This window comes from Bidens hawaiensis, unplaced genomic scaffold, assembly GCF_021521415.1.
Source record: "Bidens hawaiensis isolate Kalapana, Puna unplaced genomic scaffold, B.hawaiensis_p1.1 tig00048053_1, whole genome shotgun sequence".
In the NCBI taxonomy this organism is placed as follows: domain Eukaryota; kingdom Viridiplantae; phylum Streptophyta; class Magnoliopsida; order Asterales; family Asteraceae; genus Bidens; species Bidens hawaiensis.
In genome coordinates this window covers 76,539-93,767 of record NW_027498581.1, presented here as the reverse complement: position 1 = coordinate 93,767, position 17,229 = coordinate 76,539, and the positions used below count along the sequence as shown (strand labels likewise).

At 35.9% G+C, this 17,229-nt stretch overlaps 1 protein-coding gene across 1 annotated transcript; it reads right to left on the bottom strand.

The window, feature by feature from the left end:
• Positions 1-7,517: 7,517 nt before the first annotated feature.
• Positions 7,518-7,853, bottom strand: LOC143597274 (uncharacterized). The gene has a single exon (XM_077075818.1). It carries the CDS (start codon positions 7,851-7,853, stop codon positions 7,518-7,520), a length of 336 nt encoding a protein of 111 aa, XP_076931933.1.
• Between the last annotated feature and the right edge of the window lie 9,376 nt (positions 7,854-17,229).

Here is a 17,229-nt window from a genome sequence, read left to right as displayed (position 1 = left end):
TCTTTTACATTTAAAAACCCACTTTGTACCAATAGCATTTACATTCTGTGGTTTTTCAACTAATTTCCATGCTTCCATCTTCTCAAACTGTGTTAATTCTTCTTGCATGGCTTCGACCCACGAGCTATCCTTTAGAGCCATTTGATAATTCTTCGGTTCAATCTGGTTGATGAAGCAGGTGTATTAGCATTCGTTTATGATACCCGTGTCTTTAATGCTTGTGTAAACACATGTGTGTTCATCCAAACTTCTTCTTGTTTGAACACCGTCAGACAGATTACCTATCACGTTCTCCAAAGGGTGAATTTTGTGAACTCCAGTAGTCTGAACCAGACCGCTTCCAGATTGTTTTCTAAATTCGAAGAGAGTTCATCAGTGGGTGATTGATGTTGAGAGTGAAATGGATTGTAGAATTCTTCTTCAGTAGAGTCAGCAGGAGTATCAACGGCACTTGACGAGGAAGGTTGACTTTCATCGTATCGCGGACGTTGCACAATATTTTCCTCCTCGTCATACAGAATCTGTGAAGCAATTTTCTCATCAACTTCTGCAAAATCCAAGTAAGGCATATTAAAAGATTTGAACAGTTTATCATAGTCGAAAGCTTCAGCGAGTCCCATGCTAGGCCTTGGTGATTTGTAACTCGTAATGTCAGTGTTACATACCACCTCAACCTTGCTGTTCGATAAATTAAAGACTCTTCTGTTGGGAGTCCCAACAACATATCCGACTAAAATACCTTCGTCGGCTTCTCACCAAATTTTGAGTTTGTCTTTAGTATCGAACATGGGGACCCGAAAGGTTCGAGACCATTCAAGTTTGGCTTTCTACCATGCATAAGTTCATAACAAGTTTTATTTAATCTTTTAACAGTTAAAACATGATTAAAGATATAACAGGCTGTGGCAACAGTTTCAGCCCAGAACACCACGGGAAGTTTAGCTTCTGCCAGCATGGTTCTGGCTCCTTCGATTAGCGTTCTATTCTTCCTCTCAGCTACCCCATTTTGTTGCGGAGTATACGGGGCGCTGTACTGATGTTCTATCCCTTTCTGTAAGCAGAACATCTCCATCTGGTAGTTCTTGAATTCTGTACCATTATCACTCCTGATGTACTTAACCTTTCTCCCAACAATATTTTCAACCTTGGTAATCAAGTTAATTACCAACTGAACTGTCTCATCTTTTGCCTTCAGAAAGTATACCCAAGAGTATCGAGAGTAATCATTGGTTACAACCAAGTAGTATGACGTTCCACCTAGACTCTTTTCATTCACGGGACCAAAGAGATCCATGTGAAGTAGGTCTAGGGTACTGACAATTGAGTTAACCTTCTTGGAGTGATGAGGTTTTTTGTGTTGCTTTCCCTTCTTGCACGACAAGCATTGATCTTCAAAGTTAAAATTCTTCAAGGGAACTCCAAGCACCAGCCCATTCTTGACAATGTAATTCATTTTGCGAAGATGTATATGTCCCATTCTTCGATGCCATAACTCTGACTCAGACTTAGTTGCCTTTGTCAGAAGACATGACTCTTCTGTTGTCATCTCATTTGACCTCATATCCATTACATACGTGTTCTTTTCTCTTGGAGCTCTCACCACCACCCAGGCTTCTGGTATCTTGAAACCAGGATAAAGAACGATTGCCTCATTTTTAGTAAAATGCACCGTGTATTCTTTGTCACAAATTTGAGACACACTCAACAAGTTATGCTTCAACTCTTCCACAAAATTCACCTTCTCTAACTTCATTCTTCCATTAGTCACAGTTCCAATACCACTGATTCTACCTCCACTCTCTCCAGCGAAACTAACCCTTCCTCCTTGAACAGATTTCCAGTCATGTAACAATTTCTTGTTACCAGTCATGTGCCGGGAACAACCACTGTCAACAACCCACATATTGTTTACAGCCCTGTTTGACTGTTCCTGCACAATTAAAGAAATAGATTAAAATTTGGGGACCCAAGACCTACTGGTCTTGGGTCGATTAAATCTGTTGATCGGTATCCATTACTTTGGTTGCCCAAAGTCAGTTTGAGGATGGTTTCTGTAAGTTCTGAAAGGAAACCTTCTAGAGGACTGTCTATGAGGCCATCCAAACCTTAGTGAATTAACGGAATTATAATGGTTGGTTTGGTAGTTAACTGGGAAAAAATGAGACTGATTTCTTTGAAATCTTGGATTAGTCCAATGACTGACATTTGGTGTGTATGCATTCTTACCAGTATCATAGTTAGTATTCGTTTTATTCTCAGTTTTCGGAGGCCTCATACCTCTAAATTTTCTCTGTTTTAGACGACAATCAGCAATAAGGTGTCCTACTTTATTGCATCTGAAACAAATTCTGTTTTGAACATTCGTCTCAACAGCTGTTGCAGAAGTCGAGGTTGCATTACTACCCGTTTGTCTAACATATGATGGGACGAACGGGTTTAGGGAAGAATTCTTTTCATCGGGCTTATATTCCTTCCCACGTTTTAGTAACACTACCTCTTCTTTTATCTCACCCTATTCGGATGACTTGTCCGAATTTGATGAGACAGAGCTAGGGACAGAGATCGCAACGTTAGAACTTGACTTGCTCGTCTCGCTCTTATTAACTTCAGGTTCTTTAGTAGAAATTTTGATTGGAACTGTCTGACTAATCTCAACATTCGCAGATTGCTGATTACTAGGATTATAAGTATAGTTATTGTTATACGGTGGTGGAACTTCAGAAAATCCAATTCCCCCTTTGTTAACCGGGGAACGTTGAACACTTATGATGTGATCTAGCATTGCTGATGAATTTCTAAATTGTTCAATTTTTCTGTTTTGTTCCACCACTTTTACCTGGTAATCAGCTATCTGTTTATCTTTTTCAGCAATTAGTTTGGTTTTTTCTTCTAACTCTTCAAAACTAAGATCAATTACTTGTATTTTTCAGCTAGACTGGCTTTAAGATTTCTGATATCCTTTTCACTAGCTTTTATTTTTACCGAGTAACTGTTTTCTCTAGTTTTAGTATAGTGATGATCTTCTTTTAAGGTTTTAAATTGTGTGTCCAAACTAACAAACTGATCAGTTATTGTTTTCAATTGTTCAGACAGATTTTCACATTGTATACAATGAAGTTCAGAACTTACCTCAGAGAGCTGATCGTTCACTTCTGCCATATATGCTTGATTTTCTCCCGTCTCCTTCTCACTTCCTCCAGTTTCGATGTTTACCAAATTAGCCTGTTCGAATATTTCCTCAACTTGTATATTCCAGTTGTATCCACCATTCTGTCTAGATACCATAGCCCTATTCTCAGTACCTCCTCCATTCTGTTGTGCATGCATGTTCTGACTTCGTTCGACTCTCTCATTTGTACATTCCTTAGCAAAGTGACCATTTTGTTGACAGTTGTAACATCGAACCTTTGATTTATCAAACCCTGGTCTTTCTCCAACGAACTTTCTACCCGTTTTCTTCATGAATCTCTTTACCCTTCTTACTATCATAGCCATCTGCCACTGCAGGTCCATCTCTTCCAAATCATCAGCATCGATCTAATCATAGTCTTCATCCAAAGTTGCAGGGTCGTCTATTTTACCTTTGATGTAGTTCTCATAAGATGCAATGAAGGATGCATAGAGAGCAAACTGCTGTTCAGCTGATTTAACACTCATGGGCATCTGTGAGTAGTTATAGCTTGGAACATTTGACGAGAAATTTCCAGTTGTGGCTTGAGGTTTTGAAGGATTACTACCTCCAGCTACGAAACATACGTCGCCATCCATATTGAGAATCACATGACCATCACGAGTTGAGTTTGAGTTTGATTCTCCCTTTGAGTAGTAGGCAGATGATTCTGATTTTGAACTTGAGCTTGGAGTTACTTTCGCACCATACATTCCCGGATCCTGAACCTGATCAGTTGGTGTCTCCTTCCGAACCATGTTAAGTTCAAAATTTCGTAACTTATTGACCACTGTCTCCAAATCAATCTCGGTAATGTCTTTATCTTCTCTCATCAGAATAGTGTACATTTCCCATTTCGGTGGAAGAGCATCAAGGAGTTTCTCTACTATCTCTTCTTCCTTGTATTCAATGGAGTAATTACTAAGTTCGGTCATCAAGTGATAATATCTTGTGATGATATCGTCAAGTGATTCATTTGTCAAATACTTGAATACAGAGAATTGGGTTTTTAGCAGCTTTGTCTTGGAAGCACATATCCCCACATTACCTTCATATCGATTTTCTAGTGCTTCCCATAGCTCTCTAGCAGTTTTGTACTTCTTGAAGGTATGAAGAATCTCTTGTGGAAGAGCCATTGTTATTGCTGCATGAGCTTTACTCTCTGCCTCATACATTTTCTTTTCCTCCTCTTCCATCTTACTGTACTTCTTAATTTGTTCACGACCTTCAAACAAGGATGTTGGTGGAATGTATCCATCTTGAATGCAAACCCACATCTTAGCATCTTGATACTTCACATACTGTTCAAACCGATCTTTCCATGCAACGAAATCGGTACCCTTAAGCATTTTTGGAGCTTTAGTTGCTGAACCGGCTTCAACCTCCATTTTTACCAGTTCTATAATGTTTATTGAAGTCATAGTTGAAAGAAACACGACTCGAAATACAAAGAAAGTATTTATTTTTTATTTTTTTTTCCTTTTTTTTAAACAGTGTTCAGATAGCGAAGTTATCAGAACTTCGCTTGTGCTTAACTTCGCTTGTGCTTAACTTCGCTTGTGCTTATCTTCGCTTGGACTTAACTTCGCTTGGACTTAACTTCGCTTGTGCTTATCTTCGCTTGTTCTTAACTTCGCCTTTCACTATAACTTCGCTTAACCTTATAAGTTCGCTTAAACCCTACAAAAGATGACGACAACTTCGCCTGATGAACATGAGTTTTTGCAGGTTTTAATTGGACGTATTGCGAGGTATGCGAAGGTGTATTGGGTTATATTTGATGGTGGGAGATGGGCAAGACACAAAAACTAGGTATTTCAACGTAAACTCGTTCCGCGAATAGTCGAACGGAACGATCTTAGCACCCGTGTGATAATCCCGAACCACACAATCACGATCAAATGCTCTGATACCAATTGTAGGTTCCCAGTCGGATCTACACAGGAGTATCTCGTAACACGAAGGTGCGGAATCCCCACGTAATACGATACGAGCGTAAGATAGATAATACGTTGAACCGATAAACAAACACACGTCACAATACTAATAAACACGATTGTATTGCAACACTTCAACACGTGATATCGATAATCACCAACACGTTCGTAAAAAAACTATATTTCAAGATAAGCCGAAGTGAGGTTTATATAACCTCGACAACTTCGCCTAACATACTAGGCGAAGTTGTCATAACTTCGCTTATCTCCAAGTTCACCTACATCCCAGGCGAACTTGTGTAAAACAATATTCAAAAACCAAAACAAACAATCTAATACGATTACAGACACATACAAAACACGAGATACTGAACTATTGACATTATGCACCAACACTCATTTCCGGAAACAAGTTGTGTGGGAGAGTATTTATGATTTGCACTTGGTCTCACACGAATTAATAACCCAGCATGCATAATTGCATGACCCCAAATAGAAACAGGGAGTTTTGTCCTCATTATTAATGGTCTAGCTATTAGTTGTAGGCGTTCGATCATCGACTCGGCTAAGCCATTTTGTGTGTGTACATGAGCAACAGGGTGTTCTACAACAATCCCCACAGACATGCAATAATCATCAAAAGCATGCGAGGTAAATTCTCCCGCATTATCAAGCATTACTCTCTTAATAGTATAATCGGGAAAATGTGCACGTAATTTGATAATTTGAGCAAGAAATTTTGCCAAAACAACATTACGAGTCGATAATAAAGAGATATTAGACCATTTGCTGGATGCGTCTATTAATACCATGAAGTATCTAAATGGTCCACATGGTGGATGAATTGGTCCACATATGTCACCTTGAATTCTTTCAAGAAACATTGGTGTTTCTTTATCGACTTTTAATGGCGAAGGCCTTGTAATTAATTTGCCAAGAGAACAAGATGTACATTGAGACATTTTATCTATTTTGTGGATCTTTTAACCTTTCAGTGGATGCCCATGTGTATTTTCAATGATCCTTTTCATCACTGTGGATCCTAGATGGCCTAATCTATCATGCCATAAGTTTATAATACCAAAATCGCAACAATTTTCTTTGACTGCCATATGTGCTTGAGGCACATTTATATATGTATAATGCAAACCAGAATGGAGCATTGGAAAATTTTCCAATATCTGATATTTGTTTATGATATGAAAATATTTTTCATTACTAACAGTCATTGACTGAGTATCATATCCATTATGATATATGTTTTTGAAACTCAACAAATTTCTTGTTGATTTTGGGGAAATTAAAGCATTTTCTATTTTGAGCTTTGTACCATTTGGTAATGCTAAATTAGTTTTTCCCACTCCTTTTATCAAGTTTGTAGGACCTGATATTGTATTGATGATCCCTTTTGTTGGTTTCAGTTTATAAAAATATTTTTTAGATCTAAGTATAGTATTCTTGGCTCCACTATCCGCTATACATATATCTTCTTCATTTGTTTGATCTTGTGCTCCAGTGATTTTCATTTTAAATCTTGAAAGTATTAAGAAAAATAATAAGTTTATAACGAAAACATTATGATATTTTAATAAGAACTTTATTTAATTGAAAAACAAACAGTACATGAAGGAAACTACATAACTAAAGATAATGAGAAGCACACTTAATTATTGCATATAATTATTCTCGTCAAGCAACATTTATTTCAGAGATCCACATCAAAGTCTGCAATGCTCATATCAACACTAAGATCATCAAAGTTATCAACTGGTTCACTTCTTTCTCTTTTCCTTTGATAGGGCTTGGTACAGTTCACACAGATGTGGATCTGTGCGACAAGCCTTTGCCCAGTGGTTTGTACTTCCACATCTAAAACAGGGTGTGCCATTGTTTTCGGACCTACAAGCTTCATTCCATTTATTGTGGTGGTTGGAATGGGTATTCTGTTGAACATGATAATTATTGGCTCTCTGATTACGACCACGACCACCGCCATGGCCACGACCGTAAGAATTAGTGTTCCATTAAAATGAATGCTTACGATCATTAAAATACCTTTTGTCAAAATGACCACGCCCACGTCCATGGCCTCGTCCACGACCTTGTTCCCATTTATTACCAGAATTTTTATGAGAATTTTTGTGAGCAACATTTGCTTCTGGTATTGCTAATGAACCTGTGAGACGAGATTGATGATTATTCATCAATAATTCATTATTTTTTTCTCTTACAAGGAGTAATCATTTAGATCAGAGTATCTCCTAAAATTTCGCAATCGATAATGCATTTGCAAGGTTATATTTGATGCATGAAATGTGGAGAAAGTTTTCTCCAACATATCTCCTCAGTAACAGTTTGCCCACAAAATCGGAGCGTTGAGCATATTCTAAACAAAGCAGAGGTGTACTCATTTACTTTTTAAAATCTTGGAACCTGAGATTGTTCCATTCATCTATAGCAGTGGGAAGTAGAACTTCCCTTTGATGATCAAATCTGCTTTTTAAATCCTCCCACAAAATGCATGGATCCTCACAATTTGAATACTCAAATTGTAACATCTCATCAATGTATTTGTGGAGGAAGACATCGGCTTTTGCCTTGTCTTGATCCTCGCAATTATTTCCCACTGTTATCGTATTCAAAACACCCATTGATTTGAGATGTCGTTTGACATGTGCCGTCCATGACATATTATTATCTCCGGTGATATTAAGAGCCGGAAATTCAAGTTTTGCAATGTTTGCCATTTTATTACTAAACACATATAAGATAAATATTAGGATTACATACTTATTAAAATTAAAAGAAAATACAAAGGTAGAGCCATAAATAGATAAAGAAAAAGGAAAAGTTTAAACTCTCTAGGTGGGAGATTACAAATTAAGTTAGAGGGGAAGGGGCACATGCAACGGTAAGCTTCATGGGTTCCAACCCACAAAGCAAACCCACCCCGACCCATGTGGGTAGATTGCCAAATTGCAATTCATGGCAAACCTTTGCCATGAAGAATATATGAGTGTTGAAAAACATAAATGTGTGTTAATTATTATTATTACATATAAATGTTCTAGGGTATTTGTGGGTAGGTGTCGCCAGTGATATTGTGATTTATGGGTACAAGAGGGTAGAAATGAAATGTCAGTGCGTGATTGACCGGTGCATGGGTGATACCCATGAGTGCCCCTTCCACTCTAAGATTATCAGCATTATGGTAGTTAACATTAAAACTGGATGGATCATCTTTCCAAATATTATCTTGAGTATTCCCGAGAAGAACGTTTTTTGTATTTGTGAAATATTTGAGATTGATAATTGGTTATTTATTGTTGAAAATTTATAATCGTTTTATAACGGTAACATTACCGTTTGTGTGTGTGTGTGTATAATATTAATTATTTTAAAGTAAGATAATAAATAAGATATTAAACAAAGTTTATTATATAAAATATATAACTAGTATGCATAATAGTAAGAATAGAATAGCCAGTGTAAATAAATCTAATTTATAAATGAAATATTAGTGTGCATATATAAATAAAAGTTAGAATAGTTATCAAATTTTAATAACAATGTTTATACAAATTATTGCTATTACTTAGTATATGTATATGCATATATATATATATTTTCAATGTACAGAATTAAAGAAGGTTTTATGATGCTTATGTGGATACCTTTGTGTCTATTACATTTCTTGATTAGGATATAAGCGGCTCGTGCTGATAACGTGTTATTATATTAGCTCTAATTATAACAAGATTATTGAAGTAATAATTGAACTTTATTATAACTAAGAAACAAGAGGGTAAACAGGTGTGAATTATTAATTCTTATTGGGATACAAATCTTCGTTACAATCACATACTATTTATAATACTAAAACTACAATTCAAAAAAACTATTAGGGAGACAAATGCATATAATTGGTTTGAAATGGTGTCATACAAAAGATTGTCGGCAAAAGATTGTCGGTGTATCATAACAATAGATAACTTATTTGAAAAGAAAAATTAGAAAGACTCTCATATATTGATTTAAAAGTAAAACATGAACACAAAATAAATGAAAATAAATAGTTTTTTTCACCGACGCTAATTTGAAAAAAATAAATAAATAAACTCTTTTGAATGGTCTTGCAAACAAAACATCCTGTCTTCATTAATTTGTGGGCGTGCTCCTTTGGGCAAGGCAAGTGCGCTATTTTTCTAACCACAAAAAAGAGTTTTGAAAACTAAAAAAACGATATTCACTTTTCAAGGTTCCGGTCAGAGCATCTAATAAAATCGTCAAATCCCCTAAAGACGTCTCTCAAGGTTTGTAACAAAATTTTCCAAACAATTAATTTTAAATGTAAATTCCTCAACTTTTGTTATGTTTGAATGAACTTGAAGAGCGTTGACCAACGAAATAAAAGACAAACATACATTTAATAATATGATCATTGGTGGATCTAGATATAAATTTTAAGGGTAACGTTTAAATTCTTTTTATTACCGTATTTCACACAACGTAAAAAGAAACAAAAATAGAAACATGATACATGGAGTGCAAATTTATCCTATTCGGTTTTTGAAAGCTTAATATCGAGCTATTACACCATGTTCTTTTACTTTATCGAACGTTTTCTATTTCGACTACACAAATTAAAGCATTGTTCAAATACTCATCACCCATTTGTTTACACAATACCTTATTGATGAGTTTCATTTTAGAAAAAAACATATTTCAATGGTTGCGGTTGCAATCGGTAAAACCGACGCTAGCTTCAATATTTGATAAACAAAAGAAAAGGTTGTATGCTTTCCGATTTTTACCATTACACGAGAGAAGGTCAAACATTCACCCAATTTTGAAAATTTATCGTCTTCATTTAAAGTATGATAAATGACGTACGATCACCCAAAATACATTATCTTTCTTCATTACTAAAATCATTTGAATACATTTCCGAAAATGCTACTATCTTAGATATGTCAAACTTGGAAAAAGAATCTTAAGATTTAAACAAGACATATTTTCTAACACACTAGTTAAGACCCCACTAAATCTATTTTCAAGTTTTTGAATTTGCATATCCAAAACTGTATTAAAAATTTCAACCTCAAAATGATGATTAGTTTGACGTTTCTCATTCAAAGAAAAGAAAAAAAGGTTAACGGTTTCTATTTTCTTTGGGTTATAAACTTTGTTTGATGTTTATTTAATTTGAACTTTTAAAAAATGACGATTCTGTTGAGCCTGTTTCTGTTTGAGTTTGTTTCTGTTTAATCTTTTTCGTTTAAACAAAAGGAAAAAAGATTAATTGTTTTTTATTTTCTTTGGGCTGCAAATTTGTTTTAGGCTTTATTTAATTTGAACATTTAAATTAGTTGATCTTTAAAAAAATAGGGGTAACATAATATTTTTTCAGCGGTAACGAAATATTAAAGCCGACAAAAAAGAGATAAATTTACACTGTCGACGAAATTTTAATGGGTCGCAGATGCTACACTACTTATGAAGTGCATCCTCCACTAAATAGGATAGGACGCCATATTATACTAATTAGAAAAAACGTAACATTCCAAATTTTTTAAGAATAATATTTAATAAATTATATATTTACATTGGAGGAATTAAACGAATTTAGTAGATTAATAATAATAATAATAAAGATAGAAGAATGTTAGGCTAATTAAATGAAATAGATTGTGGACTAAAAAGAAAAGATGGGACTAAGGTCCATGAGCTTAAGGCGTATAAATACCCCTTAAACCGTAATCCTTTCCATTTCCATCCATTCTACACCTTAGCCTACACCATCAAAAACACACACTTAAGCAAAACAATATCTACTCTACTATATTCAACGATTCAAGACCAACCGAAGGTAAGAAATCAGTTATCTCAGCCGACCCAACATAGTAGAACTCAACACCACAACCCCGGGATACCGAATGATCCATTTGAATCTAGATCTAGCTTTATTCAGGTGTTTCATCAACCAAAAACGAGCTTAAGGGCCACCTTAAGTCAAATCTGGACACCCCGAAGCTACCCAGGTCATAAACGATCAAAACCCGACCAACCATGGTGGTTAATGGCGGCTGACAACGCCGGAATGGAAGAAAAACTAGAAAAACGCGTAAAGGAAGGCAGACCTACACGACCATATAAGTATGTGCCGTATAAGTTGCAACATATATATATATGAAAGAAACGTATACGTAGGCCGTGTATATATGTAAACGTATATTTATGAATGTGCCGTATAAGTATGCGGCGTATATGTATGCATGCAACGTGTATGTATATGGACGTATATGTATGTATGTACCGTGTATGTATATAAACGTATATGTATGCATGTAACATGCATATATATGGACGTGTATGTATGACTTATAGGCTAAAGAGCTTACACGTTTTAGGACTTATGTGCTAGCTAACTTATACGCCAAATTTAACTTATACGCCTAAGGAAATACTTATACGCCAGATTGGACTTATACTTTAAAAATGATTTTCCGAATAAACAACATCTACGCACGTAAACGATAGATATGGACTTATATAATAAGTGATAAATTAATAAAAAAAAGGTAACGTTCAAAACGGGAAATGACTTAGAAATATTATATGATTAGGAGTAGTTAAGTGATGCTTGTTAATTGATAAACAGTTAGCCGTGCACAACTCAAGAAGGGCATAATAGTAAATTCATAAAGGAATCGCTTGCAGGTGAGTTTCTAGCCCCACTTCCTTATTATGTTTTCGGGGCTGTGTGCATACTCAATGTGATTAGTTAATATACTTACCTTGAGTGGTAAGTGTATGCCATATATGATTTATGTGATAGTTATTGAAGTTATGAATGAATGCTTGCCGAGACGTGAACGATCTTCGGATATTGCACGTATCGTCAGGGAAGGTAGTCGTTAGAAGATGTGGTTTAGTTATAAAGTATGTATGAATGAAATACCAAAAGGTTAATGTTTAAGGTATTGTAGTACGAGTAAGTAGGGAACAAACCTAATAATATCTGCGAATGTAGGGAACAGACCCTAATAATATCTGTGAATGTAGGGAACATACCCTAATAATATCTGCGAATGTATGGAACATACCCTAATAATATCTGCGAATGTAGGGAACATACCCTAATAATATCTGCGAAGGTTGTAGGGCGAAATGCTCTTAAACACATATAATTAAGCATGTATGTATGTATGCATGAAAGAAAGAATGAAAGTATGTAACTATGTAAGAAAGGTAACATGCTAAGTATGTTATATGTATCTTCGGATACGTATATAGGTAAGTATGTGAATGTATTGTATATTGCCTGATTAACTAGAACTCACTCAGCATAGCTGACTTTTAGTATGCACGCAGGTAAATAGACTAAAGCAGCTAGCTTGAGGGGAACACATGACAGGAACTGAAGAGGCTGACATCTGAAGAATTGTCATGATGTTTTAATAATATATTTTACACTATGTTTTAAAGACAATATTTGAATGTTTGTAATGAATGGTTGGCTTTTATTATTCTTCCGCAAAAGTTTTAATTAACTATGATATCTAGAACTCTGTTTATGAGTAAATCCAACGCCAATTGGTGGGCACCGATATCGGGGCCTTACAAGTTGGTATCAGAGCATAAGTTCGAGAGAATTAAGCATACTACATGCTTAGACTCAAACAGAGAATGAGACTTAGGTAAGAAAAGAAAGAAGATGTCAGTTCAAGAAAGTCACGTGTCACTTAAGCAAGCTAAGTAAAGGTAAAGTGTATGATTAATTTCATGTGTAACGTTAGAATGTGTAAGGAAGTTAGCATAATTTTTAGGGATAGGAGTGTATGAGTATATGGACTGTTTGATTGCCTAACTGTTTAGAAGTAGAACCAACACAAATAGACTCACAAAGGGAGGTGTATAGGACACAGAGTGTAACGTGATCAGCTAATCATAGCTGGACAATGTTATTACCTGTTAGCCTTACTATCCTTGTACTAAATAGTTCCTTGAGTGATGACGCTTGTGTTTCCTTATAGAATACGAATGGCTGGAGCAAGGAAGGATGTTGGCCAAGGAGGTCGTACTAAACGTCGTGGTAGGCCCCGTACGGTTCGAGAACCTTCTATAGAGTCAGTTACTAACACAAGGGAAGAAGAAAGTGCAACTGGACGGAATTTGAGCAACAATGAAGGGTATCAACTTGACCCTGTTGTTCAAGCAGCCATTGCTCAGGCTGTAGCTGCTGCAGTGAAGAAATTACATCCTCGCAAGTCTGTTGAAATCCATGCGAGGACCGCTGAGAGGGCATGGGATGATGGTAAGAAAGTTGATGATGAGGAAAGCGACTCGAGTAAAGTTAGATCTGTGAAGGTTGATGAAAGGAAGAGAGGACGAGGTGGGTGTAACTGTCGTTCAAAGGTTGTGACCCGCCAAAGCTGACTGGTTTAGGAGGCGCAATCTCTACTCTCCACTGGATAACCACAATGGACAAGGTTATCCGAATGAGCGAATGCCGTCCCGAACAAGCAGTGGGTTATGCCACTTAGTCGTTTGGTGAAGAGGCTATGTACTGGTGGGAGACTGTGGAGCAGAGGAAGACTCGAGAAGAGATCAAGGCTATGAGGTGGGATGACCTGAAGGAGTTGGTGATGAAGCGATTATGTGTTGATGCTGAGGTTGAGAGGGTTGAGATGAAGTTTTTAAATCTAAAGGCCGGGAAGATGACATACCACGAGTACACTACTGAATTCAACCGCATGTCGAGATTGATGCCTAACATGGTTAAAACCGAAGCTAAGCGAATCAAGTGTTACATCCGAGGGCTACCACATAATGTCCGCACTTTAGTCAAAACTAGTAAACATGCTACTTTTGACTCTGTTGTTGAACTCGTAGAGATGGTATATGATGATCTGACTGTGGACAATGTGATGGTGGTGGAAGAGAAGAAATTGATGAAATGGGTTGTTCCTGCTAAGCGACCCGGTACCCAATCATGGAACCCTAGAGATAAGAGACAGAATGTGTGGAAGAAGAAGTCATGTAAGACTTGCGGGAAGATAAACGCTGGTGAGTGCAAGGGAGTATTGGTTCTAACGTGTGTCACAAGTGTAGAAAGTCCCACGGTGGGGAATGCAGGTTAGGGTCAAATGTCTGTTACAAATGTGGAAAGATGGGGCATTTTGCTCAGGATTTCCATGCAAAGCCGCGTGTTATAGGTGCGGTCAAACAGGTCACCTAGCAAGGGCTTGCACGGGTGGTGAAGCTGGGGGGACTGAGAAGAAAGATGCTGACACGCTAGGCTGAGGACTAGGGCCTACAGGCTGACTCATGAGTAGGCCAAGCAAATTCCTAATGTTGTGACATGTACATTTCCAGTAAATGGAATGCCCGCTTATGTGTTGTTTGATTCAGGTGCAAATAAGATTTTTGTAGCTACGACATTTAGTAAGTTAGCCAAAATGAAATGTTGTCGTGTGCTTGAAACCTTTAAAGTAGAAACCGCTAGTGAGACCTCGGTTAGGATAATGAGAATGGTTAAGGATTGTAAGATAGAGTTAGAGGGACGTGAGTTCCCTGTTACCTTGTATGTTGTTGGATCCCGGATTAACAGTCGATAACAATAAACAGATCTCAGATCTGTGAATATCCGATTACCACTATTAAAGATCTAGCTCATAGTTTACCTTGATTTATGTTATGTATGTATATATATTGTCAATAGATTAAACGAATAATGTTAAGGTGAAGCTTGAGAGAGAGCAATTACTCAAAATTCCTTTTGAAAACTTTTCTCCCAAAAACTTACATTAAAGTGAACAGTAGTTCACTATATATAGAAGGCGACCTGGTTCGCTAACATCCCCTAGCGAACCAGCTTCCCCTTCGTTACATAATTTAACATAGCGAACCACCCCCTGATTCGTTAACATCCCCTAACGAATCGGGAGGGAATACATTATAATGTCTTAGTTCGCTAACATCCCTAGCGAACTAGACTTAACTTTAACGAACTAGTCTTAGTTCGCTAACATCCCTAGCGAACTAGACTTAACCTTAACGAACTAGTTAATAATAAACATTAAATATTACATTAATTGATAAAAAAACATTAACGATAAATACACAGACTCTAGACGCAAAACAGTGCACTAACAGACACCCCCTCGTCTTGAGCTCTTTGTGTTTAACTTATTTGAAGCGCTTGGACTGCCAGTCTCTGCAACTATGAATTCCATGTTCATGACACGATTCGTTAAATATACATAACGAAGGGATGATTCGTTACAGAGTGCGGAAGCGAATTAGGTTAGCGAACCAGAAGCTAGTTCGCTAAAAAATCACCTAGTTCGTTATCCATAAATAACGAATTGGATTTTAACGAAATAAACTCTTTTATTTAATTTTAAATTAGATAATTAAATGAAATAATTAAAGAATTAAATAAATAAATAAATTAGGTTATCGAGAAACCCTTTTGTCCCGACAACCAAATACGTTAAGTATTTTGTACAAAGAAGACGAAAATATTTTTGGTATTTTGTAAAAATTTAAAGAATGTATTTAAAAAAAATATCCGGTCCGCCAAAAAAAATAGACAATCTTTTTGTGTTTTTCAATGATTTTATCAAAAACAGTACATATTTTTGTATTTTTGTTGAGTTTGAGCAGAGAATCATATTGACCAAATTGCCCTTCCATCACAGTTTTATATTTCAGCGATATTATGACTGGCGATAAGTCGGTCATTGGTATTGTTATCCACATAAATCTAATAACACACATTCAAGTATTTTTGTGATATGATTAAATAGTTCAATTAAAGCACAGAATATCAGAAACTATCAGCCTCTAATTTCGGTTCAAGCTTAATTTGATTTTTGCCAAATCACCCCAACTTGACTTAAACCATTATATTGTTGATCAAAATTTTGATACCTATTTTGAAATTTTGAGCAATGCATCAAGTTTCCTTTACTGTGAGTGAGTATGCACGAGTCCATCTGTCGGCTTACATACATTGTATCCCCTGGGGTCCGTTTCTTAATTGTATTAAGACGCACGCAAGGGAGGAACAATTGTATGACTAACAGCGGATTTTGATCAAGTCAGTAATTTAAATTGTACGAAGTATAGCGGTGATCAAGTTTAATGAATTTGGGTTTGCTCTAGAAGGCGAGTGAAATATTCATGCTTATGAATACCCAGATGGTTAAGTCGCATAAAGACTCACAGTGTCCAGAATCTTAACGCTTGTTATTTGCTTTATTTTATTTTTGGGTGATCAACAAATATAAGGCTTGAGTATGACTGGTTATTACATTTCTGCCATCCTCACCGAGCCTTTTGCTAGAGACTAACACCCCTTTCAATTTGGCGTTTCTTTATGTTTATATCACATACTTTACTCTACTGGGTTGTTTTGAGACCTACCAATGCACCAATGCAATTAAGCACACAGTCTTTTAAGCTTACTTTTTACTGAATTTGGGTTCAAGGTAATCAATGTACTATCATGTTCTCTTTTTGCTTAAAAAAAAAACTCAAAATTTTGAGGAGCATAAAATAAAGAAAAGATAAATTTAATCGCCCCAGTTAACCTAAGTTTATAAATAAATGGCTAACCATCAATTCACAAGTGAATCATAGGACCAAGACATGCAAGCATGCTTCACAAACTTAAATAACCGACGTAATTTTCAGCGAGAAAATAATCTAAAAACGTCTGCAAAAATCTTTTTGGTTTTTCTCTGTACAAACTTTAAAAACACAATTTTTTTTATTAAAAAAAAATTTTATAAACAAAATCACTTTCACAATCTTTTGTTAATCTTTTTTTTTTTCAAAATTTTAAAATGTTTTTGGTTTTTCTAAATATTTGAAGAGAAAAACATTAAAGAACAAAAATCACAATATTTTTAAATTTTGGAATTTTTTTAATGTTTTTGGATTTTATCTAAACAAACGAAAACACACTCTTTTTGTATTTTCTAGATTTTCACCCCCTAAAACCAAAATAAATTTTAAAAGAAAGATATGACAGAAAATAAAGATAGTCATCTTTGTTTAAGGATATCAGCGAGGGTCTTCAATCCGTTTAAATCAAGCAAAAAATTAAAACGC